Here is a 24,821-nt window from a genome sequence, read left to right on the forward strand (position 1 = left end):
TTCATTTCTCCTGGTAATTGTCCATCTGAATATTATCATATCTTTAATTGTCAGCTTATGACTTCAGTAATTTCTTTAATTGGAATTATTCGTCATGCAAGATGGCTCAAAGTTAAAAGCAGCTTCTCAGCCAAGTTAACATTCGAGCACTGTTTAGTAATATTGATGTGAGGAAATAAAAGACCATTTTTGGCAGCAGCAGATCAATTATTACAATGCAAAACCATGTGGAAAGCAATAACGGATTTTTCTTTTTTCTCAGTGATATGCCCTAGCTGCAAACCCATAATCACTTTGGTAGGTGTTTATAAACACTAACTGGCTTCTGAAAAACATTATTTAAGCACTTTGTGGGTGATGTTGACATAAAAACTCCTCCTGTGAGTGTGCCTGACGTTATTGGTGCTGTTGAGAGCTTTGGTGAAAGACCAGCCGTGGTCCTCAGGTGGGCATGGGGCTGTGCCAGTGCTGGAAATGCATCTTCTTGCTTTCTGCATTTTCTCTGCCTGTGAATTGCTGAGGCTCTGGGTTAGCAACCACTGCTGCCAAAGCACTGTGGACTGTTCGGTCAGGAGTCGGCTCTTTCGGGTAGGGTTTGCGATCTGCATGTTCATTGGATTTGGGCATGAGAATGGGAAGTCAGGGAAATTTAGCTCACGGCATCCCTGGTGGGGTTTGTAGGATTCAGTGAAGTAATCTGGGGTTTGTGAAAGGTGGTTGATCTCTGTGAGAATTAAGACAAAGCAATGCAAAAGCTCATTTTGCAGAGAGATGCACATGCTACCTGCAGCTTGGGCTGCAGCTTGTGCCAGCGCCTTTGCTGCCAGCAGCTTCCATACTGTGTATCCTGCTCTGCAAATGTGTGTGAGCTGAGAGACGACTTTTTTAAGATGTGACAGACATTGGTTACCCCAAAGGGTGTGTGATTTGATAACATGTGCTTTTACAGCGTGAGACAAGCTGGGTAGCACCTTTCTGGCAGCTGGCATCTCACAGGATCAAGATGTGCGTGTTTGCCTCCAGCATCCAGCAGGTTCCACTGCTCAGGAGAGGCAGTGAAGGGGTCACCAGTACTGTCACCTGCAGCTCTGCTTTTGGGGAGAATCCTGTCACAGATGGCACTGTGAATTTGGGGAATTTCCTCCCCAGATATCACCAACACACGTGTGTTTCTGCTTAGCCATAGTGTACCTGGCACCTTGGGGCTGAAGTGCATGTAGGGAGAGGTCAGCACAGTCCCTGAACTTGTGTCTTATAGAATCACAGAATAGTTTGGATTGGAAGAGGGACCATCAAACATCACCTAGTCCGACCCCTGCCATGAGCAGGGACATCTTCACCAGCTCAGGTTGCTCAGAGCCCCATCCAGCCTGGCCTGGGATGTCTCCAGGGATACGGCATCCACCACCTCTCTGGGCAACCTGGGCCAGTATTTTACCACTCTCATTGCAAAAAAAATTCTTCCTCATGTCTGAGCCATCTTCTCAAGCAGAACCAAAAGAGAAAGATAAATCTCCTAAACTCATCTCTCTTCTAAAGCAGAAAATGCTTTGTAGTGCTGTTTGAGTGGGAAATGCAGCCTGTGCCCCATCCTGCTGCCAGGCACAGCCCAGCAAGGCTGCTCTGCCCGCACGGGATCTGAGCCTGCTGCAGGAGATGGCAAAAGATTTCAGCAGAGACAAGATTTCCCTGGGTACTTCAGCTTGCTCCGAAGGTACTGTGCTTTGTGGCATGAATCCTCGATGACAGGGTTTAGCGTGGCCTTGGTAGTGAAGAGCAATCCCAAATTAATGCTTTCTCATCACGCATCATCCCTTCAGAAGGATGTCACATCCCAGGAGAGGGCCAGCAGCGAGTGGAAGCTTTGTGTCATGGAGGCAGGGAAGAGCCCAGGTCCTGTGGGTCAGGGCGCAGGCAAGTGGTTGGGATGATTTCAGAGCCTGGGGCAGGGCTGTGGGAGGATGAAAGCAGTATTGAAAACATCTCTTTCCCTAATCCACTTATGTTGACAGGTCAGACAGGGCAGGGATGAGTTTAGTTAAAGAAACAGCTGGATTCATAAAATATAATATTATTAAGAGATCATTCCAGTGCTTGAACGGCACTAATAATTGTGTGGGAATCTGAAGTGCAAAGAGATAAGTAGCAATCTTTACTCCCCAGGCATGTTGTTACATAAACTGAATGGTCATGTATTAAGAAGCAAGTGCAATCTTTTCTGGAGGGAGTCCCAGGTGGGAACTGTGCACAGCTCTGTGGATGCTTTGTGAGGTCAGAATTGGGACAATTGATCCACCTAGAAATTGTGCAAATTTTTAGTCTGAGCAAATGAGAACAAACACATTCCTGTGCTTCACTGGATACCTCACCGGGGTGTTGCCAGGATGGATATTTGGGAGGAAAGCAGAGGAGTTGCTGTGCTAGGCCCCCTATAGGCACAGGTCCACCCATGCACAAGGGGGATGCACAAGTCCCCTTTTCCCCCTCAGGGAATATCCAGACTAATGTGTGAACCTCTCCCAGTGGTGCAGATGTTGAAGATGCAGATGTGTATGGATTTCCTGAGTGGCACCAACCATTGCCTTCTCCTTAACCTGTCCCTACCAGTAGCTGGGGGATGCTGAGCAATTGATGACATTATGGGTGGGTGTCTGGGGTTAAGCCTGCAGAAATCCTAAATGTATCCTTCATCTGTCCTTCACATTAAAATCTTGTTTCTCTCTTTTTTTTCCTGCTTCCTCCCCTACCTTGCCTTCCCCCTCTTCCAGCAATGTGGACACGAAGGAGCTGTGCGGTGAGTGTGGTCCCTCTCTTGGGGCAAAGCAATTGCTATGTACACGTGTGCTTTCAGATGCATGAAACCCATTGCAAAGCTGGCAGGGCCGTGGTGGCTGTGGAGCTGGGGGGGGTCTCAGCGCTTCTGCTGCTTCACCCCGTATTCCGCAGGAAAGTTCACAAAACTTTTCTTCATTTTCTTGCAACACAATTGGGGTCAGAGCTGAGTGGAGCACCTGGCTCCTATTCAATAACACACCGGAATTTAATTTGTGGCAATGTCATGGCTTCCAGCTCTGCTCTGAAGTTCAATAAACCAGTATCCATCTGCAGTACCCATAACATGTTTCCCAGCAGGCTGCCTGAGGAGTACACCACCTCTACACACTTACAGCTCACAGAAATTAAAGGCTGGAAAGAAAATCCCTGGTAATGTTTTATCCCATACCTTGACCAGAAAGGGAATATTTCCTGCCAGTATTTCTCAAGGGCTTTGCCTTGATGTGAGGCGACTCATGCATGGGGCTCCTGATCCTCACTCAGGTGTATTTTTCCATGGACACTTGGTATTGGAAAGCATTTCCTGTGCCCCATCTTTTTGGGAGGAGAAGGAGAGACAGAGGTGGGTGGCCTTACAGAGGGCTCACCTGTCTCTTCTCCTTGCTTTCCATGCCAGGATACAGAAGAACATATAAAGACACCTCGTCAGGTCCTCACCATTTACCTTCATAACCTTGCCACTGATTACAGCCTTCAGAGATCTGGCTGAGAGCGGGTTGAGCAGCCAGAATAGTGTTTGCTGGATGCTTGTGCCAGCACCAGGTGGTTGCTCCTTATTCCTGACACTTTTAAGACTTTTAAGCCTGTGGTTCTGCCTGCACTGGGCTGTTACACAGGGTTTTTCTCCTCCCAGTGCACTTAACCCCTGCCAGCACCCCACCAACACCCCACCTTTCTCACCACAGCACCCTGCAGGATATTGAGCATTTGAGCCTCCAGCAGTCTTTCAGCTCGTTATCCCCAATTGTTGTCCACAAGAAACATAAAATCCTTTTGACTCACTGACAATATGATGGGCTTGTTCCCATCGCTCCTTTCTCATTGTGTTTGGTCGCCTTGCCAGCTGACCCAAAAGACCAAAACCCCCCATCCCATACTGTCAACTTTGCCAGGAAAAACAGGCATAGGAACATCATTGCTTGACCCCACGTTGCTTTCTCCATCAGTCTGATAAAATCAGAAAACTGCGTGGCTGTTGCCCAGCATGATCCCAACCTGCTGCTTTTCTGGGGGATGAAGCTGCCAGGAGAGGAGGCAGATAAACCCATCACCTCCTGCGGGAAGCTGGAGGAAGGCTCAATCAGCACGAGATCCTGCCTAGAGCCGTTATCTGCTGAATACCCACCCTTGCCTGCCATTTCTTATTTGCTCGGTACTCTTCTAAGTGGTAGTTTAAATATAAAACTTCATTTTGGCAAAATGGAAGCTGGGTTCTCTCTCTTGAAATGCATTGTGTATTGTAGGACTTTGAGAGCATTTTTAAAAGGATTTCTTGATCCCCACAGCTTATAAGAGAAATTCAATATGGTTTAATCCATATCAGATATCATCTTATGAAGTTCTGTTTTTTTTTTTTTTTCCTGCCGACAAATGCAACCATCACCAGCACATAGACTGTCTTAAACATGGCTTTATAGCTCTTATCCCTAGAGGAGCTGGAAGCACTCAGTATGTCCATAAAATGCATAAACAGCTACCAAATTGTACCTGCCACTCCTCAGTTTAAATGAAACACAGATATTGCATGTTCAGAGAACTGAGATGTACTCTACAAATGGGAGACACACATCAACCCTTTATAAATGGATGGTGGGTGGGGGCACCCACCTCTTCCCACACCAGCCCTGGGTTGCAGTGTTGTTCATCTCCTGAGCATCCACCCATTTCTCTCTGCACATGTGTAGGAGCCATGAGCAATAACCATGTGAGATAGGAAGAGCTGATCTCAGATATTCCTGTGAATAAATAAGGTTAAAACAGTAGCATTGAATACTTTGGTTAAGCCAATGTTGTGTTCCTTGGATGGTCTTGGGGCTGTGCTCTGCCCACAACAGCTCATTTTTCCTGAAATACAGGGGCCCAGCTTTTCATTTCAGGACCTACAAAAATAGTTTTCCTTCACCTTTAAGATCTGCTCAGTTTTTCTTTCCCAAGTAAACTAATAATAAGAAAAATAACACAAACATGCTGCAGTGAGAATAAGCTGTTTGGCAACCATGGAACAGCAAACAGCTGCTGTCAATCATGCTGTGACATTCCAGTTTCTACCAAATCTTCTTCCCCTTGGATACGTTCTTGGGCTGTAAATAGCTATAGACACTTCTAATTAAGCCAAGAGAACCTAATTAGTGGGATTGTTTCCTGGAGTTTGTCTTGTTGCATTCCACAGAACTGTCACCATGGTGTGAAGCTTTGTGTCTTAGCACTAAGGAACAGTGCTGGTGGCTTTTAAGGAACAGCTTTTAGCTGTAATCGCTGTCAGTCACCCAGAAACCAGGTAACTTTATGTCTACGCTGCAAGATCACAGCACACCTCACCGTCAGGCTTCACTTCTCGCTATTTCTGTTGTGAATGGCTGATTTCAGGACTCTAGCTCTTGCATGAAACTGCACCAGGGTTCAAATGGACCATGGAACCATTGGCCACATGGGGACACACCGATTTTGGCTGTTTTGCATCAGTGAAGAGTGGCTGGGATTGCATTTGGCTACTGCTGGAGCTGCAGTGCAGCCTGGTGCAGATCACCCTTCCCACAGGAGGGCTGAGGGTCATAGAAGCATTTTGGTTGGAAGAGACCCTCAAGATTATCGAGACCAACCATCAAGCCGACACTGGCAGTAAATCATGTCCCCAAGAACCTCATCTACGTGTCTTTTAAACCCCTCCAGGGATGGTGACTCCATCATTGCCCTGGGCAGCCTGTTCCAATGCCTGACAACCCTTTAAGGGAAGAAATTTTTCCTAATATCCAATCTGAACCTCCCCTGGCACAACTTGACGCCATTTCCTCTCATCCTGTCTCTTGCCACTTGGGAGAAGAGACCAATCCCCTCCATGCTCCAAGCTCCTTTCAGGCATTTCAGAGATCAGAAGGTCTCCCCTCAGCTCCTGTTCTCCAGCTGAACCCCCCAGGTCCCTCAGCTGCTCCCATCACACTTGTGCTCCAGACCCCTCACCAGCTCCATTCCCTTCTCTGAACTTGCTTCAGTATCTCAGTGTCTTTCTTGTAATGAGGGGCCCAAAACTGAACACAGGATTTGAGGATGGCATGGACTCCCTCTCCATGGAGAACACGTCCTTTCAGGCCCAGCTTGCAGCTGCGTTCTTTTCCTTTCAAGGCAGACTTTGCCCTCAGAAGCCTGTGACTGTGGGAGTTACTGTGCCTTACATCTCTTTTTTACAATGGTCCCAAACTTCACAGGAATTGTACCACCTCCCACCCTTGAAGGACAAAATGTGACTTTGGCTCAGAATATAGAACATAAAAATATACTTAAAACCACCCTCTCAGGTTTTAATTTCTGCCAATAAATAGACCTATCTTGGTCATGTAGCCTTGAAGCGTGATGTTACATCAACAGTTTCCACCATGTCCCTCTTTGTTTTCCCAGACTATTTTGCTGACCATATGGGAGACTATGAAGATGTCTTGGCCTCACTGGAGACGCTGAACCTCTCCATCCTGAAGGCGATGGACTACACCAAACGGGTGAGTCCTCCTTACTGCACCTTGTGCTCCACAGGCTCAGAGTGAACGGTGCAAATTTTACATTAATGAAGCATCTAAATCCTAAGATTTTCATCCTGTTCAGCAGTGTCATCTCCTTGTGCTTTTGCATTTGTGTGGTAAGTGGATCATTGCAGCAACAGAAGGACAGTAGATTTTTTTTTGTGTTAACAGCAAATGAATTGTAAAAATCTTGGCCAGATTGTGAACCAAGGTGCCAGTGTCATGTGCAGTAGATGGTGGTGGGGAGGCTTTGTGGCAGAGCACTGTATCTTCTCAGCACCCTTCCTAAGTCTTGGCTGTGCTATGGCTTATACTTTGCATTGCCTGAAGCATGAAGGTGCATCATTGGGAGTGCTTTTGGAAACGTTAAGTACATCTTGTGTATTGGAAGGCATCCTGAGTTCCAGAAATATGGTAATTCATGTGCACAAAGCTGTGTCAGAAACCAGATGTCCGTATGTTTGAAGGACTGCAGGGAAATGTTTGTTTTACATGTGCAGGGTACCTCCAGCTTCTTAAAACAAAATCCACCATGCACCTTAATGATACTGTTGATGATGGATTACTAGACAGTGACACTGCTCAAGAAGCACACTGAAGTTTATTTACAAATATCTAGAAAATCTGAGCTGATGTATCAGATAAACATCCTTGCTGAGAGGTGCACCATTCATTTGGTGAGGTGTTTATAGAGGTCTTGTTCCTTTGAAACCATTTTCCTATCCTTTCTATACCACTTGATAAAACAACTGTGCTGTATCAGTGATATTTGTTACCTCACCATAATCAATCCTTCTCCCACTTCTACCTTCAGCCATATTTGCATCATTCTTTTGTGCCATGATGAGTGAAAAGTAGCCTTTCTTATCATTGGCAGGGACTGAGCCAAGGAGGGAGGTTTTGCTTTTGCCAAGCACCTGTAAGAACCTCCTGATTCAAATCCATTCCTCCTCTGAGTAATCCAAATTGAAATCTCCCTTCTGTTTATCTTTGAAGCTAAAGGAGAAGCTTAAATTTCTCCACATTAGAGATTTAGCAATGATAAGAAGTTTTAGGAGTTAGAACAGCAAATTTCTCACTCCTCTGGTTGCTGAGTAAAGACCCTAACTTCCTCACTTTATCCAAATCACATCAAAAAGATGTGTGTGACGATGGCAGCATGGAGAGTGAAGGCACATCTTGATGTCTTGCCATATTAAACAAAAGACAAGAGCTTCTGGCCAAACACTGATCTAAAGTGTTTGTGAATTTTTTATCAACATATTATGAGGGGGTAAAGAAACCCTGGACAACAGTAATAGTTCATTTTTTTTTCATTAAGTTGCTATGCCTGTTCATGCTTCATTTATATACATTGTTAGAAAATTTTCTGGCAGTCAGATTTGCAAACTATGTGTTTTAAATACATGTTAACATGCTAATAGCAGTAATTCACTCCAACTTGCTATTTGTGATGCCTTCCACCGTTGCTTTTCAAATGCAAGGTTAAAATGTATGGCTAATTTCTCCCAGTTATTTTGCAAGAGGAGGATGGCTTATTCCCTGTCTATAAATCAGGCATCTGAGCATGTGGATATTACCTTCCATTAGAAATCTGCAGCAGAAGCAAGATGGTTATTCATAATCCCAACCCTCTGCCTTCATGAAAAGAGCACCTTTCTCCCTCCTTGATTCAGCTACTCAGGACAGGATTCACCCGCCTTAGTTGCAATGGGTCAAAGTTATTTACCTAAGCCTGAACTGCTCACCCCCGTCATGGTTTTGTGGATGGAACCAGCAAGATCCAGAGTGCTGGAGGCATCTTCCTCCCGTGACTCTGAGAGATCTCAGATGCAGACATGTCCCTTCTAGATGGCTAAAGCCGGGCAAGGGAAACGCTGCCCCCGTTTTATCCGCCCGTGGGGTGTGCTGCTCTTTGCCGCCTGGCAGACTTCTGGCAAGTGAGCAGACAGAGTAAGACTTGGTCACAGAGAGGAACTGGCAAAGAAGTGTTTCATGAAAAACATCATCTCCCTGCTGTGATTTTGTGAACAAAGTGGTACATCAATGCATTATTCAAACACAGGTGCTTTGTTTGTGTAAGGAACTGAAGAGGAAAAAAAAAACCCAAAGCAAAAACCAAACAAAACAAAAAGCCAGAAAGTAAGCTGTGTTGTAGGTGGTACAGAAACTTATCTCCAGTGTTCAGATAAGAGACTTTTCCTGAGTGTAAAACATCAGTGCTTTTTCTTTTTTTTTGAGATCTGAGATTCTTTCACTGTATATTTTCCCTAAAAAAGAAAGTACCTGTTTACTAGTCTTGCTGGTTTTAGTGTCAGTATTGCCAAAAGTGTCAGAAGCAGGCTTCTTAGGTTCTGAACTGATCAAGTAATCAAGTCTTCCCACCAGGTTCCAGCCTGTATATGTTCCCATACCCCAGCCTGGGGAATGTCGCAGGGGTGTTTTATTTCCTCCAGGGCTGGGACCACACCTGCAGGGTAAAGCCCCAGCCCCAGGGAGAAGACTCTCCATCCCAGGATTGCAAAAGCTGGTTTGAGCTTCCAGCTGTCTGAGGGGGTCCCTCCATCCAGGTCTCCTGCTGCTCCACCACCTCCATGTGTGATGGACCTCATGCTGCTGTCAGGATGTGTAGGAGTTACACACATACAAATATATTTGTAGGAACACTGGATCAGGGAAAAGCCTGCCAAAGCAACAAGGTTTGGTAGGATCCAAGCATTGTTTTGTGCCCTTCACTGCTTGAGCTTGTTGCTGTGTCTCTGCAGCTTTTCCCCAAGGCCAGACCCTGCAAAGGGCTTGGTGCTTATGCTGAGCATACAGACTCGTGAGCAAACTGCTTCACTTGTGAGCTACTTCTGCTTCTCTGTATTAAAATAAGCATTTTGTCAGCTGGAGAAAACTATTGCTCATAGGAAAATGTTCGTTATTCCCTCCCTCTCCCCTCCATTAGAAAAAGCAAATGATAAATGAAGCCTAACCTTCTTCTGTGTTGCCTTTCTGACGAGAGGTGCCTGTTGACGAGAGAGGCTGGGTAGCCGTGGTGTTTAATTGCTGTTTGTATTTCTCACCTTAAAAGACAGCTGATTATTTCTTGCTCATAAAAAGAGAAAGCAGCAATTATCTTGTGCTGGAGGAGCTCATAAAGTATCAGCAGTAATTAGATTCAATAGTGGAAGGCCTCATACAGCAAAACAAAATCTGTCATTGTAATTATTTTCCAATATGGTGATGTCCGTGCTGTGTTGAAACGACTGCCAGTGACGGTGGGAAATGCAAAGTCAAATTGGAGAGAAAGGAAATAAACTTTCAGGATCTAAAAAAAAAAGCTGACAGCAGGAGATGTTTTTATATAATTCTAATTTACCATTTTATAGTGCAGCTAGCAAATATCAAAACCAATGTGACCAGGAAGGACATATTTGTGTGTCCGGTATCAGTGGGAGCTGGTGGAGTGAAGCCGGGTTGAGCTGTCCCTCCCATTTGGTTACTGACCCCCTGCTTTGGGATGGGGGCTGGGGGAGAGGGGGCACAGTGCCTGGGGAGCCAGAGGAACAGTGCTGGGGTGGTGGTTACAACTGCATAACACCCTCACCCAGAAACCGCAGGAAATGTGCTTTAGCTTGATTAAAAAAAAAAAAGGCATATTTTGTGTTTTTGAACCCAAGAGGCTCAATTAGCCCCATTCCTGCCAGGTACGACTTCCACCCCCTGCCGCACTGAGGTTGCTCCTGCTCCTCGCTTTTGTCAAATAAGCATTTTGAAGCACCGAGCATGGAAACATGAGCACAGCTGACCTTTGGCGGTGAGGCAAGCTTGAAAAGCAAGCTGCAAAGAAGTCCCAAAAAATGCCGAGTGAGGAATATCCTCAAGGACGAAGCAGCTCAGATTTGAGGTCAAATCGTTCCTTCCTGGAGAAGCTCCTGTTGGGCACTAGATAGGTCCAAGAAGCGCTGGTGGCCGTTTTTGGTGCGTGCCCTGTTCCAGCTGGAAGGGAGGTACTTGTAAAGCATAATTGCCCCAAATTGGAGCTGAAATTGCAAATAACCCCCATGGACATACTGAAATAAATGCAGCTGATCTCTCTGATGCTCATTGACACAGTGCGGGGGATGGCTGCGCAACTCTGCTTTGGCAAGGACCAGGACAGGGTGAGCAGAGCAGGGGACGGGGTGCTGGCAAATTAGGGGGCATTCGGAGACTGGCTTCAAAGAGAAGAGAGGGGCAGCAGGAGGGGTTTATGGAGAAGGTCTGAGGACCTGTGGGTGGCCCTGGACCACCCTCTGCTTGAACTTCAGCATCCCCATTGGTCCTGGAGGGGAGCAAAAAGAGATGTGAAAGTGTTTTACTCCTTACTTGCCTGCTGCCAGGGCCATTGCCAGTCTGTCACTCACCAAAATCCTTTTTATCTCATTTAATGGAGCGGAAGTGCAAACATGACCAAGTGGTAACACACCACATAACCCCTGAGAGCCTTCTTGTGTCAGGGTGCCAAATATCACATGTGTCTTATGTACCCAAACCAGCTGCAAACACATTTTTCCCTGAGCATCATTATTTAGATAACAGAATCATAAAGGGAAAACTGAATGTACTGACCTTCAGTAACAGCTGCTGATGCTCCAGCAGCACAAGGAAGCTCGGAGCTATATCCATATGGGTGAATAGGTTTGCATACATTATTTGTGAGTTGAATTGTTCTGCTGCAATTCCCCCTTCTTGTCTCTGCCTCATGACATGTCACAATGCACAGGAGATGCAGGGCTCTGGGGCTCAGCAGGAGCCGCTGCAGGGCATGTCCTCTCCCATCTGCCCATGCCAGCATGACCAGGGGCTTCCCCCACCAGCACCCTGCGAGGAAGCGCGTGTTTGAGCAGCTCCATTACAGCCCCAGTGCAGCCACCACCTGCCACCAGTCTTGAATGCTAAAAATGATGGATGGGTTATAGCATGGCCCAGAACAGCAATATAGAGTGCTCTCATTTGCATTCTTACCTGCAAAAATTAAGCTTGCCAAAGATGATATTGCTCTTTTTTGAATGATGGCACCTCAAGATAAAATAATTCTTAATCTTTTCCTCCCACTCTCCAGCTAATCCTTTATCTTGTCCTTTCGTTTTAATTGAGCAGGTTTTCTCCTGCTCTGCTTAACCAACTTGGTGTTCATACTGAGGTCATCTGAGGCCCTGGAGCGACACTTTGCTACGGCAGGAGACTGGCCCATAGGAGGGTGTAACAGCAACACGGTGGCAGCAGCTCTGGATGCAGCATGAGCTGCTCAGGGCTTCCCGTGGACATCATCAGCTGGCCCCATCTCGGCTCCCTCTGAGCCATGGTGGTTACATGAGCATCAGCTGAGCTCCCCTGGTTTGAGCTTGAAGCCCATGGGGCACCACTGCAGCACAGAACATCTGTTTTTTCATCTTTATAGAATCATAGAATCATTTTGGTTGGAAGAGACCCTCAAAACCATCAAGTCCAACCATTAACCTATCTCTGGCACTAAACCATGTCGCTAAGAACCTCATCTACATATCTTTTAAACCCCTCCAGGGATGGTGACTCCCCCACTTCCCTGGGCAGCCTGTTCCAATGCCCGACAGCCCTTTCTATGAAGAAATTTTTCCTAATATCCAATCTAAAGCACCCCTGGCACAACTTTAGGCCATTTCCTCTTGTCCTATCACTTGCTACTTGGGAGAAGAGACCAAAACCCTCCATGCTACAACCTCCTTTCAGATAGTTGTAGAGATCTTTCCTCCTGGGTGATTTCATACCCTAGTGCATATCAGGTTCTCCTTCGGCAAAGCACTTCTCTGGTTTCCTTGCTGCCAAACACAGGAACAGCTGATCTTCCTGTGCTTTGTACCTGGCTGAGCCCTGGGAGATCCTGCCCATCTTGTCATGGTCTTCCCCCTTGGAAGCATTTGACCCTTCTCTAGGGTCAGGGTGTTTGCTCAAATGGCCCTTTGCTGGCGATCAGTTTGCCTTTTCTGGGGGGCTCAGAGCATCATCCATCCTCATCTTTGCAGCACAGAGCTCTGTCCTGACAGGGTTGGAATTGTTTTAAAGATTATTAGCTGGTTTTTTACCCCTTTCTTGGATGGGTGATTTTATGATGAAATGCCAGCTTAGACAGACTCCTATAATGCAGTTAAAGATGTATTCATGGCAAATGGTTTTGGCTGAAAAAAGGAAGGAGTGGCAGTATGGTGATGAATTGGTAAAGGCTGAGTCATGTTTCCATATATTTTGAATGATACATTTCTGAACAATTTCAGTATCCATTTCTATGGTGAAAAATGATGTGGATTTCTGGAAAACTTCATAGTTCCAGAATAATCTAAATGGAAACAAGGCATATTTGTTTAGCTTCTCAGAAGGCACTTCTGCAGCTCTTGTCTGAAATGAATTTAAGAAAACATTGCACTGTAAATGAAAGCCAAAAGTGGTACTCCAGTTCTGCAAGAACTGAATTTTCCCCAGCTTTCCTGTTCAGACTCCAGACCAAAAAGCTGATTCTATGTGTGATGCCATTCGGAGCTATTTCCCTGCCAGCTCTGCTGGGCTGTGCATGGGATCCCACCAGGCTGCCAGATGGACGGAGAGCACAGCAGGGCTAGCAGGGAGATGAATCTTAAGAAGGTCTCTCTTGAAGCTTATTTTTAGTTGAAGATGTTTATTCGCTGCTCTTCTGCTTGTCTGTCGCTTGAAAATTCGTGTCCTTCCTTTTGCTCCGAGAAGGAAGAGCATCTTCTCTGGAGGTCCTACTCATGCTGCCCTGGCTCTCATGGGCCTCCTGTAGGTCTTCCTCCTGCCCTCTCCCATTTTAAGGCCATTTCTACTGGGATTAGATAAATTGTATGGTGAAGGGAATAAATCCACCAGACGTCAGTACTGCTGTCTTGCCAAAGTTCTTGCCCGAGAACAGCTTTGAAGGAGCCACCAAAAGGAAAGGCAGGGACCGAGACAACACATAACCAGCTGGCACAGCCAGGCTGAGCCTTCAGCAGCTTGACCATCCCACGTCAATACATCTGCAGGGTCTTTTGGGTAGGTCCTGTTTGGACCCAAAGAGAAAGGCTAATTATAGGCAGGGTGTTCAGAAGTAGCAGGCCACACTTAATTTTCCAGGCCTGTTTTTTGCCTGCTGAGTAAGTGGACAGGGCACAAAAATGCCATATGCATCTTGATCCATAGAATGTGTGCTGTATAGCACATGATGGGGCCAACACTTACCTAGCCCTCACATCCAGATGACTACAATGAGAAATAACAGGGTTATGTTGCAGCAAGTGGAATTTCTAAAAACTAGGAGAAGGAAGCCCTGTGAGATATTGCTTGGGAAGGGTCTGTGGCAGGAGACCTTCAAGACCAGAGAAGGCAAACATGAGCTGAGAAGGGGTTGATACTGAGATTTATAAAAGGAGGGAGGTTTTTATAGCAAAAGGTTTTTAAAACCCATGTGATGCCGTCACTGGGTTTTTTTATCTGAACAGGTGTCTCATTTGTTTTTTTAGAGCCGTTTCAGGAAGGCTGAGGGTCTTTCATATGTTAATGCTTTCATTTATCAACTATTTAAGTGTCTGTTCTCTTCAGGTTTCTTCTACTGATTATGTGCCAGGCAATCAGTTTCGGGTCTCTGCTTTTGAAGGGATTTAAGAGTCAGGGATAGGAAAAGGAGCGAGAGGCAGGTCTGAGTGTTATTCTGATTATAAGAAAATATCTTTTGGAAGAAAACAGGCAATTATGAGCTACGAATTTAAATCAGCCACTCCGAGGCTACAGTGCAACACATGCCTGGTTTTTAAAGGGGTGAGTGGGTGGAAGATAACCTCTTCATCATCCCAGGATGAGGTTTGACAGGGGTGTTTCATGGCATGGCAATGGCTTTGTTGTTGGGTTGGTTGTCTTTTTTTTTTTTTTTTTTTAACTGAAGGAAAAGTGTGGGCGAAACAGAATTGGCTTTGGTTTCCATTTGAAAAGCCTCCTCAGTTCGGTGCCATCACTCTGTGGGCGTGCTTTGGTGGTGCTTGAAGTGAATAAAAATTGGAGAAGCCATCAATATCACCAGGCTTGATAAATGTCAACCAGTTTGGCCAGTCTCACTGAAAACCAGCACTGGAAAACCTCATCGGTCAGGCTGCAATACTGCAAGGCAAAGGGAAGGTGCCAGCTTGTCTTGGGGGGTCTCAGAGTCCGTGGGTGGCACAGAATCATTTATATTTTACATCCTGTAGCCTTAACGAGCTAAATAGTGACCTTTAAAAATGCCAGCAAAGAAACTTTGAGATGCTCAACAACATCAAAAATCTCCTTTTTCAGTCATTCAGTTCCCACAAGGAACACGACTGCAAGAGCCCAGGTTTGGCCATCAATTTGGAATACCCAATGAGGGATGCTTGAGTCTGGTGTTGGCAAGGCCAAGCGCTCAATGGCACAAAAATCCCAGCTGTGATTTGCACAGGTAACACATCCAAGTGGTGTTTTAATTAATCTGTGCCAGAATTTGGACAGGTACATAAAGAAATGGAAAGCTGGAAGAGCTGTGGTTGGCTTTGAGCAGCCTGTGCTCCCAATGTGAGCACTCTCTGTGCATGGGGATGTGCTTTAGAGGCACAGAAAAAGCCCGTGATGTGAAGAGAGCGGTAGGATCTGGGATTTTTTCACCCTCCTCAGCCTCTTTGGTGGCCACCCTGTTCCTTCCCCAACAAGGCTTGCCAGCAAAACACTGCAGCAGGGTAGGATCTGTGGTGACAAATTCTTTCTAGCCTTGAACTAATGGACCAGCTGGATGGAAAAGAGCAGTCTTGGAGCTGTGCCCCTCCAAGAGCTTCCGGCACAAAGTGGCTTCATTGAGCAGCAATTATTATATTATCTCCATAAATATTTTAACTTCTCAGGCAAAGCAAGGAGGAAATTACTCTTCAGGGTGGAATTGATAAGAACAAACCTCATTAAATCTCCCTAGGACAGACTGACAAATGTTTGAATAAGATGATGCGAAGGATTCCTTTGGAGCTGGTCTTCTTAATGACTTGTTTTTGCAATGCCAAGTAAGACATTTACTAGAGGAGAGCCCAAGGGATTGCTGAAAAACCTTTCAGCACACACATTTCAGACACAGCTCTTGAGAGCACATGTCACAACTGGGTTGGGAAATGGCCAGAGTTAGTTAAGTAGGGTTAAAAAACCCCATGTTGTTTAATTTCAGAGCTATTGGACTTACTGGCCTGCCAAAAAGTATCAGATCTTCATGGACACCCTGACATTCTTCTGCACCAGCTGGCATAGCTTTGTACTCAACATCCATCCAGAGCACCTCGATGTAGGGAGTTAGGCTCATTTAAGAGTACGTGGGAATCATCTATATGATTTTTCTTGAAGCTGAACTGAGATGATAGGCTGTAGTTTGGTAAAAAAATCCCAACATTTAACTATGCATACTCTTGCAGTCATATATTCTAGCACCCAGAGTTAAGTCCACGTGATCAGACAGCACTCGGCATAGCCTGTGTGTTCATAAATATGATTTTCCAAAAGGAGCAGGTTCCTGTGCTGCAGAGAGCGATCTGTTCTCACGAGGTATCCGGAGGGTTGATCAGGAAATTGGCTTGTGGTGTTTGCAGGAGACAGGTTACAGGGTCTTGGAGAGCAGCAGAAACGTGGAGGTAAATAGCAGCATGTTGCCTCATTTACCTGATGTATAGATTGAAATGGAAAAGCAGCGGTGAACTCTTTGCACCTGTGGAAGGGAAATTGAATGGAATAAATAGCATGGAGTGGGTGTAAAATCAGTCGATGGGCTTGGAGCATCCACGGGGGATGGTTTGGATGACTATCAGAGAAGAGGACAAGGTAGTGGTGTTGCAGCTCTCACTGGAAAGGGACATTAATGGGGAATTACTGTGTCTTTGCAGTGCAATACTGCTTGGAACAGCAGTGGGGTTCTTGGGACACGGGGACCCAGGTGCAGCCCCCAGCTCCAGCCTACCCCGCGCTTGCATCCAGCCCCCACGCTTGACAGGGTAAATCATGTCCCAGAAAACTGGTGCTCTTAATTAAAAGAATAATGCAATCAGCCACTCAGAGGAGCACGTACAGCTCCCCCTTTAGCATCTGCAGCTCCCCGAGGCCTTCCAGTCAATGTTAAATGCACGAGGAGGGACATCATCCCCAGCCCATGGGAGCAGCTGCCTGCCACCAAGGCAGCAATCAGATCCCCAGCACCAGCAATCAGAGCAGGGCTGGGTGCGAGAGTTAATCAAAACCTATCTGTAATTATAGCAGAGTCTGTTTGAGCACCTGATTAATATATTTATGCCTTCATTACGGGCAGGCTGCTGGCTGCAGGCAGGGACATGTGCACAGGGAGTAGCCATGGAGGGGGGGAAACCACAAAAGAAATTGTTTCAGATCCCAAATGCAATGATATGTCTTTGCCAAGGTGATTTATCGATTTAATACACCCTCCTTAGCCAGAGTGTGGATAGTGGAAGATGTATTAAATGATAAAATAATTGCCTGAGCAAAGGGGTGGATTTGGCCCAGTGTGGGGCTCTTTCTAAAGTCTGTCAGCAGAGGAAGATGAAGGATGAAGTACCTTGACAGAGAATTTAATAAACTATCTATACAGAATCGTTCCAATGTGATTTATGTGTCTGTGCATATATATATAATACAATGCTTGGAAAGAAATCACACATACATATACATAGTGTATATTGCACACTTTGAGCTAGTTGTATTTTTCTGGGGAGAAAAGAGATCATCCAGCTATCCAGGAATATTTGTGAAAGTGTTCAAAATTTTTTCCCCAATTTAACTGCTCAGCAGTTGTTTTCACATCACTGCTTTGGCTCTATCACTGTTTATTTGTCTTGCCATGGCGCCTGTTCCTACCATGGAGGGGTTCCAGTGTGGTGCTCTACCAGCTGCTGTATCCATGGCGCCAGGCTGCCTGTTCACCCCTCTCTCTGCCTGTATGGGGCGAGGGAAAACGGGGTAGGAGATGTCCAAGCTTGGCGTGGTGGCACCACGTCCCCAGGGTGAGGACTTGGCGTGCAAAAGCCCAGTAGTAACCATACCAGGCAAGGACGGGCCGCCAGCCCTGGGAAGCTGCGTGAACTCATGACACATCACTCACTGCCCCACTCCCCGGTCAAATAAGTCAAAATCCTGAAGGAAGGACTGAGGGAGACATTGATCTGTGGTTCCCCTCAGTGACGCAGGGACAGTCTGGGGGCAGCCCCGATGGGGACACCGCTCCATCGCGCTCCTCGTCCTGCGCCTGTGTGTATGGGTGAGCGGTGCTGCACCGGCTGTACTTGGTTTCAGGGTGTTATGATTCTCCGTGCTAACAACCAGCAGGCAAGTGGGTTTTTCTAAGCTGGCTGACCTCGTTTTCAAACATTGCCAGGCTGCGGAGGAAGGAGATAACTCAGAGGCACTCACGCACAGTTAAAGGTTGCATTTAGGAGGCTTTGCTGATCTCTGGCCAGGCAGATCTCCATCCTCTCCTTCCTGAGTCTTCTGACGCATCTCCCTGTATCTCACACCAATGCCGATGTTCTTCCCTCCTGGCTATCAGGTACCAGTGGTGCTGGAGGAGCACACTGGGCTGTGCTGGGGAGCACTGGGGCTGTGGAGGGGAGCGCAGTCTTGCTTGGAGAAAGGCTCAAAAAGTGGCCGGGTCCCATGTACGCTGCTGAGTGCATCCCCCAAGCCCAAGGAACGTCCCAGTTCTTACTCCTCGTGCAGATATGCTGCAGCCCATGGAGCACCCTGGGCCAGTCCCATCCCCGTTTGACTGGTGTACTGGGATGGGCTGAGCTGACGAAGGAGCAAGGTAGTGCTTCGATCCCTGCCGTCCTTATGCCTCTCTCCCTGCCACCCAAGGGTGCCAGGAGATCATGAACACAGTACACTGCATGGCAGTTTGCTTCAGCATCACCATCTGGTGATGATCACCATGTCATGCTTGTCCCCTAAAAACACCGCAGATTTTTGTGTCAGAGAGAAGTCATTAACTGCCAACCTAGTTGGATACTCAAGAAGCTATCAAGAAGCTCCTGCTCCCCTATCAAATCAGGGGTGAGAAATCAGCTGGGCAACCGGTTTCCTCAGAAGTGTTTTTCTTCAGCTCATTCTTCTTTTATGATTTAAAATATGAGATAAAGCCCCTCCGGGTTCTTGCGGAGCTGCGCTGGTTGCCATGGAAATAACCCTTGTTAATGGCTTTGCAATAAAACAAGAATAATTTACACAGGGAGATCTTGGGGTACTCACGCTGTGCCGCTGCATGCTCACACAAATGGTGGTGCTGGGATCGTGCTCTGGTCTTACCCCCCAGTTTGGTCACTGCTGGTGGCATGCAGGGAGCTGGGCAGTGTTCATCCCCATCTTGTGACACCAAAAAGTTGTGAGTCCCACAGAAATTCCATGCCAGGAGGCACCAGCATGCAGGGATGGGGCTGTCTGATGGGGGTTTGCCTGGGCTACATGCTGTCCCAGTACCGGTGGTTTGGAGGCAGTTGGAAGAAAAAGTGGTGCTGGCAAGTTTAGGTTTAGAGGAGCTTTTCCTTTCACTGCAAGTTATTTTAGCTCTAATGGTGAGTGGTTAACTTCAGCCAGATGAGGTGTGGCCAGTAGCCTGGCTGGGCTGGTCTTGGTCCAGTTGGGCTGGGGCTCAGACTAGTTGGGCTGATGTTGGAGTGGTGTTGAGACAATGTTGAACTGGTTGGACTGGTTGTGCTGGTGTCTTAGTTCTACCCATGCCTGGCAGGAAGTGGAGGTGGAGGAGCAGGATGGGGCACAGCAAGGCTGTGCTGGGCAAGGGCCCTGGGTGCTTTAAGCCCATCATTTGATTGAATCACAGAATAGTTGGTGTTCGAAGGGACCTCCAAAGCTCACCCAGTGCCACCCCTGTCATGAGCAGGGACATCTTCACCAGATCAGGTTGCTCAGAGCCCCGTCCAGCCTGGCCTGGAATGTCTCCAGGGATGGGGCATCCAACACCTCTCTGGCCAACCTGGGCCAGTGTTTCACCACCCTCAGCGTAAAAAAATTCCTTTCTCATCTCTGGCCTGAATCTCCCCTCCTTTAGTTTAAAACTATCACCCCTTGTCCTGTCACCACCTCTCGTCCTATCACAGTAAAGAGGGCAACTATGGGCTTTAGGTAATCATCTCTTCACATGGCTTGATCTATAAATGAAGCAGTGCTGATGTCCCTTGCTGCCCACACTTCCTCCCGTCACAGCCACTATAAATCTGTTCCAGGGGTGACGGATGCTGGACGGGCTCTATGCTATATGGGACAGACACGTGTTCATTCTTCCCGTGGCCCTTACGGTCAGTACACAGAGGGAACCAGCTTCTGCGTGGGATGCTGGACAGATGCTGCAGCAGCTGGGGTGCCCACTGGGTCTCACTGCTCTCCCTGTCTGCCTTGGCAGGTGTACGAGAGCGGCAGCAACGTGGACCAGTTTGTGACCCGCTTCCTGCTGAAGGAGACGGCAAACCAGACCCAGTCGCTGCTGAGCTCGGTGGAGAGTGCTGTGGATGCCATCGACGAGCAAACCAACCCCGGCAGGTCTGCAGCATCTCCTGCCCTCCTTCGTCACTGCTTCCTGGTTGATTTTGGCACAGCAGGGTGGAGGGAGAGCTGGGGAAGCTTTTGCAGGGTGAGGGAAAATGCAATAGAAGGTGTGCAGGAGCAAAGGGGAGCTGGGCAAGCGGTTGCCTTTCTCTTTGCCTCCCTTCCCGGCTCCCTGAGAGATCTCGGGGTGTTCCTGCAGCGCTCTGTCCTGCCCTGTCCCTGACACTCCTGCAGCCCAAAGGGTCCTGCTCGGCCACTCTGCCTGCCAGTGGTGCAGGGGGGATGCAAACAGGGGGGAAGCACCCACGGGGTTGTGCTGGGTGGTGCTGGGTGCATGGGGCTGCTTCTCCCAGCAACACCACTGGTCCCATTCAGGGGAAAAAAAAAGTGCCTGGGGTGTGCTGGGGCCAGCCTGCCATGGGCAGTGTCCCGTGTTGGGGATGCTGTCCCTCCTGTGAGGGCACCCATGGATGAATTCCTCTGCAGAGGTGAAATGTGCTCGTGCACAAGAGACTGGTACCACTATCCTTGGGTCCCATGAGGAGGGGACCATCCCCATCCCCGTAGCCCAGCACATCCTACCCAGCTTGGAAGATGGAGGAGATGGTTTCAAGATTTCTCAAGTGCTTCCAGCGCTAAAATATAAGGAGTACCTAGCAGCATAGTCCAAACCTCAGCACAGCCCTCGCTTGGTGTCACAGTGTCACTTGCCTCCCCGGAGTATCACTGTCACCAGTTGTAACCAGGACAGGTTGCCACGGAAACTGTTCATCAGATGCTCACGAAGCAGATCTTGTCTCCTGCCACACCTGCAAACCAGGAGGCCAGGGGATGCCGGGGTGGGGGGGGTAGGTCACCTTGGTTTCACCGATCCATGGGTGGGAAGAGGGAACAAAGGCCCTTGGACCACAGAGCATGAAAATCCCAGTTGTGACACCACACCATGTACCTGAATGTTTCATTGCAGCCAGGTCTTGGTGTTTTTGGTTTTAACATCAGCAGCAAGCATGTCCCAGACCAGCATCTTGCAGGAGCTGTTGCTCCCTGGGACACAGTGAGACCCTGGGCAGCTCTGGTGACATCTCACCAGCTTTCCCAGGAGAAATGCTCTGGGTTTCATCACTCCATATAACTTTTTTCTCCCCATTTTAGAAGGAAACCACTGGTCTGCAGCAAACCTTGTACAAAACATGTGGGAAAAGAAGAAGCTCTTGGGAAACAATGAGGAGGAAATGAGCCCAACATCAGACAGAGCAATTAGAGCCCATGAAAGACTTTGCTGGCTTTTATTTGCTGATGTGTGGGCCCAGTTTGTAATGAGGAGTATTGTACTTGTTTTCTCATGGTGATAACAGCCAAAAAAAAAAAAAAAAGAAAAAGAAAAAAAAAAAGACCCCACAAAAAAATTTCTATCTCACACATCCCACATCCGCATGAAGACAAAGAGGTGGCCTAAAAAGCACCAGAATAAAGGGCTGTAAAACGAAGTGCAGGAGCAGAGCGTCCAAGCCTGAGACACCTCATTAAATTGTGATTAGAAAGAAATCTCTGCCTGTTCTCGCCTAATTTCCTGCCTATTGACGAGGGATTATTCAGCACTGGCAATGGGATTACTGCACAGCCTGTAGCGACAGGGATGTTCCTGCCACCTTTATCACTGTTCTCGCTTCCTTGTCTTGGGCATGCTCTTCAGGATCAGCTCATCACATCCCTGTGTGCAAGTTCACATCCACACCAGCTGATTTTGGGGACAACAGCAGCCTGGACCCTGCTTCCTCAGCACCAAAAGAGCCAGCCAAAATTGCCCGGGGTAGCCAAGGAGGGTAGAGAGAGCACCCAGCTGCTGTGCTTTAGAGGGAGTTTGGTGCGTGGAGGGGTACAGGAGGGCAGGGACGATGCTGGTCACTGTTGTGCCCATCAGGTCCCCAGCTCTCAGTGTGCTGTCTCCAGCCAGGTGTGGGCACTGCTACTCTCCAAGGGGGTCTGACATTAGTGGCAGAGCTACCAAAAATGATGCTCCAACGCTGGCTCTGTGGGGCCAGCTCATGCTGGATGTGCCTGGCTCTGCTCCCTGATGGCCCGTGTGTTCTCTGGTTGCAGGCACTACCCCAGCAAGGCTGGTCATGGCCTGATGGACAGCTGGTATGACAGCCCTGTGCCCAGCTACTCGCCCACCAGCCGAGTGGTCCCCAGGGAGCACGGCAAGAGCTTCTCGACTGGTAAGTGGTGGCCGCTTCCCAGCCTCACCGGCAGCCTGGGGTGGCCTTGGGTGCTTGGGGACGGGATCTGTAGTCCCAGTGGCAGCACGGAGGTGATGCTCAGCTTCCCCAGAGGGCAGTGGAACTCTTGGGGGGTGCCTGCCAGCGCCTCTCACTCCATAGAAGCATAGAATCATTTTGGTTGGAAGAGACCCTCAAGATCATTAAGTCCAACCATTAACCTAACTCTGATACCAACCCATGTCCCTAAGAACCTAATCTAGGTGTCTTTTAAACCCCTCCAGGGATGGTGACTCCACCACTTCCCTAGACAGCCCATTCCAGTGCCTGACAACCCTTTCCAGAAAGTTTTTCCTAGTATCCAATCTAATGCTGCCTCCCGGCTCCACGTAGGTTCCCCTGACACCAAGGCAGAGGGTTTGGAGGGCCAGATCAACAGACTGGCTGAGCTGATTGGCAGGCTGGAGGACAAGGTAAGGGCCAGCATTTCCACAAGTGGGGCTGTCCCCTCGATGTCCCCATAGCCGTAAGGGACTTGGAGGTGACCAGGAGGTGGCCATGTCCATCCTTGCACCATGATATGCATGTGCTGGGGGTGGGGACTGGGTTGCTGGTGGTGGCAGAGTTGGAGGAAGTTACTTTGATGAGCTGATGGCAGTTGTTGAATGTGGAATGATTAACTGTGAGGGTTTTTTTTGGACAAGAAGAAGGCATAAGAAAGCAATGTCTCTTGCAGAGGCAGTGTTACTCCATCTAGGGACTGAAGGAGAAAATGTTACAGTGCAGGAGGTGTTTCTGAAATCCTCCTGGTTTGCATTTGCAGGACAGAAGGGGGAAAGGAGCAGGATGGGGGAAAAGCTGTGGTTCAGGGCAGAAACCACCATGCCAGTGGTTTCCAAAGGAAATAAGAGCATGCCTGGGGCTGGGGAAGGTACAAGCGGGGGTTGAGGAGGGGCGGACACCCCTGCTTCTTTATCCCCAGGGCAATTCAGGGACCATGACAAGCTGTTTAGGGGCTGATGCGAGGACGTGGTCTCGGGGATGTTGGCTGCACTAGGAGCTTTTGCAGAGGGTCCTGATGGGAGAGCACAAAGGTGCAAATGGCTCTTGGAGCCATGCCCTGTGGAGAAGAGGCCACGGCCCCTCATGCCAAGTGCTGGGGACAGAAACCCACCAGGCTGGGAGGGACATGCAGCCTCAGCCCACCCCCCCGTCGCTCTTTCCCAGACTCTCTGGTTTGACCTGCAGCAGCGGCTGTCGGACAGCGAGAGCACAGCTTGCACGGTGAGAGCGCCTGCGGGGTGATGGGGTGTCTCTGGCATCAGACTGGCGGGGGGGCGCTCACCATGTTTTCTGGGGTCTCATGTGTTGCTGTGTTTTTGGGGGGGGCCTGGCAGTACCTCCTCCTGGTGCGGAACGAGATGACAGTGTCGCACAAGCACCTGGGCGAGTTCTGCAGCTCCCTGAAGCAGTACCTGAAGAGCGTGGCCGGGGAGCGGGACTGCTTCCAGTGGGTACCGCTGTGGGGCTGGGGGGGCTTGGGGTGGGCTGGGGGTTGTCGCACTGCCCTCACAGCAAGGTGCACCCCATGAAGTGAAGGGTTGAGGCAAAACAGCCAGGATTTGGGCTGTAGTAATGCTTGGCCACCCAGTCCCTTTTGCATGGGCTGGGGAGTGCCAGGGGCTGCTGGGTTCACCCCATGGTGGCCACCCTACAGCATGCCTGTGAGGGGACAGATGCCCAATGGTTCGAGGCTCACCCCTTTCCCTGCTCCCACCAGTGTCACTGCGGTGAAGCTGCCTGATGGGGTAACCTTCATCGTCTATGAGTTCTGGGAGACCGAGGAGGACTGGAAGAGGTAGGGGAAGGGCGGAAGGGGGAAAAAACCTCATTTGGTGGGGTTGCTTGGGCATGGAGGAGTGTTGGAGCTGCTGAGCCTCAAGCTCCATCCCCTGTCTGATGGCAGGGATGAAGCACTGTCACTGTAAGGTGGATGGAGGAATTGGGGGATCTCTGCTTCTCCATCCAGGGATGCCTTTGGGCATGGGGGACGGGAGGTGTCACTGTCCTGAACTGTGCCAAGCTGCTTTGCCCAAGAGGAGGAGGAGCAGGATTGCTGGCACTCAACCCCTGCCACAGCTGCCAGGGTCAGGGAGGGGAGGTTGAGATGGTGAATTTGGGGGACTGTGAGCTGCCAATATGCTGTCACCCACCCTGTCCCACCCGGACACAGGCACCTGCAGAGTGCCACCTGCAAGGGCTTCCAGCACGTCAAGGTGGACACGCTGAGCCAGCCCGAGGCCGTATCCAGCGTGGCTGTGCCAGGTAGGAGGGAGGCTGCCCTGTGGCCTGGGGGATGGAGACCCCCAGGCACTCTCCTGCTGTTGGGGAGCGGGTGTGGGGTGGGGGCCGCATGGACGGGGCTGGGTGGCGGGGTTGG

The 24,821-nt window shown here is 48.7% G+C and overlaps 1 protein-coding gene across 4 annotated transcripts in view; it reads left to right on the plus strand.

The window, feature by feature from the left end:
- Positions 1-24,821, plus strand: part of NECAB2 (N-terminal EF-hand calcium binding protein 2) — an 83,799-nt gene that overhangs the window by 58,075 nt on the left and 903 nt on the right. For 2 of the 4 annotated variants that reach the window (XM_021290775.2, XM_065028919.1), the window contains 9 exons: positions 2,769-2,794; positions 6,448-6,545; positions 20,020-20,156; positions 22,263-22,381; positions 22,775-22,854; positions 23,609-23,665; positions 23,779-23,891; positions 24,162-24,239; positions 24,615-24,706. In XM_021290775.2, coding sequence (XP_021146450.2) covers positions 2,769-2,794; positions 6,448-6,545; positions 20,020-20,156; positions 22,263-22,381; positions 22,775-22,854; positions 23,609-23,665; positions 23,779-23,891; positions 24,162-24,239; positions 24,615-24,706 — 800 coding nt within the window. The remainder of the gene's footprint in view (positions 1-2,768; positions 2,795-6,447; positions 6,546-20,019; positions 20,157-22,262; positions 22,382-22,774; positions 22,855-23,608; positions 23,666-23,778; positions 23,892-24,161; positions 24,240-24,614; positions 24,707-24,821) is intronic. The other 2 variants (XM_065028917.1, XM_065028918.1) reach the window with 1 other exon arrangement.

This window comes from Columba livia, chromosome 13, assembly GCF_036013475.1.
Source record: "Columba livia isolate bColLiv1 breed racing homer chromosome 13, bColLiv1.pat.W.v2, whole genome shotgun sequence".
NCBI lineage: Eukaryota > Metazoa > Chordata > Aves > Columbiformes > Columbidae > Columba > Columba livia.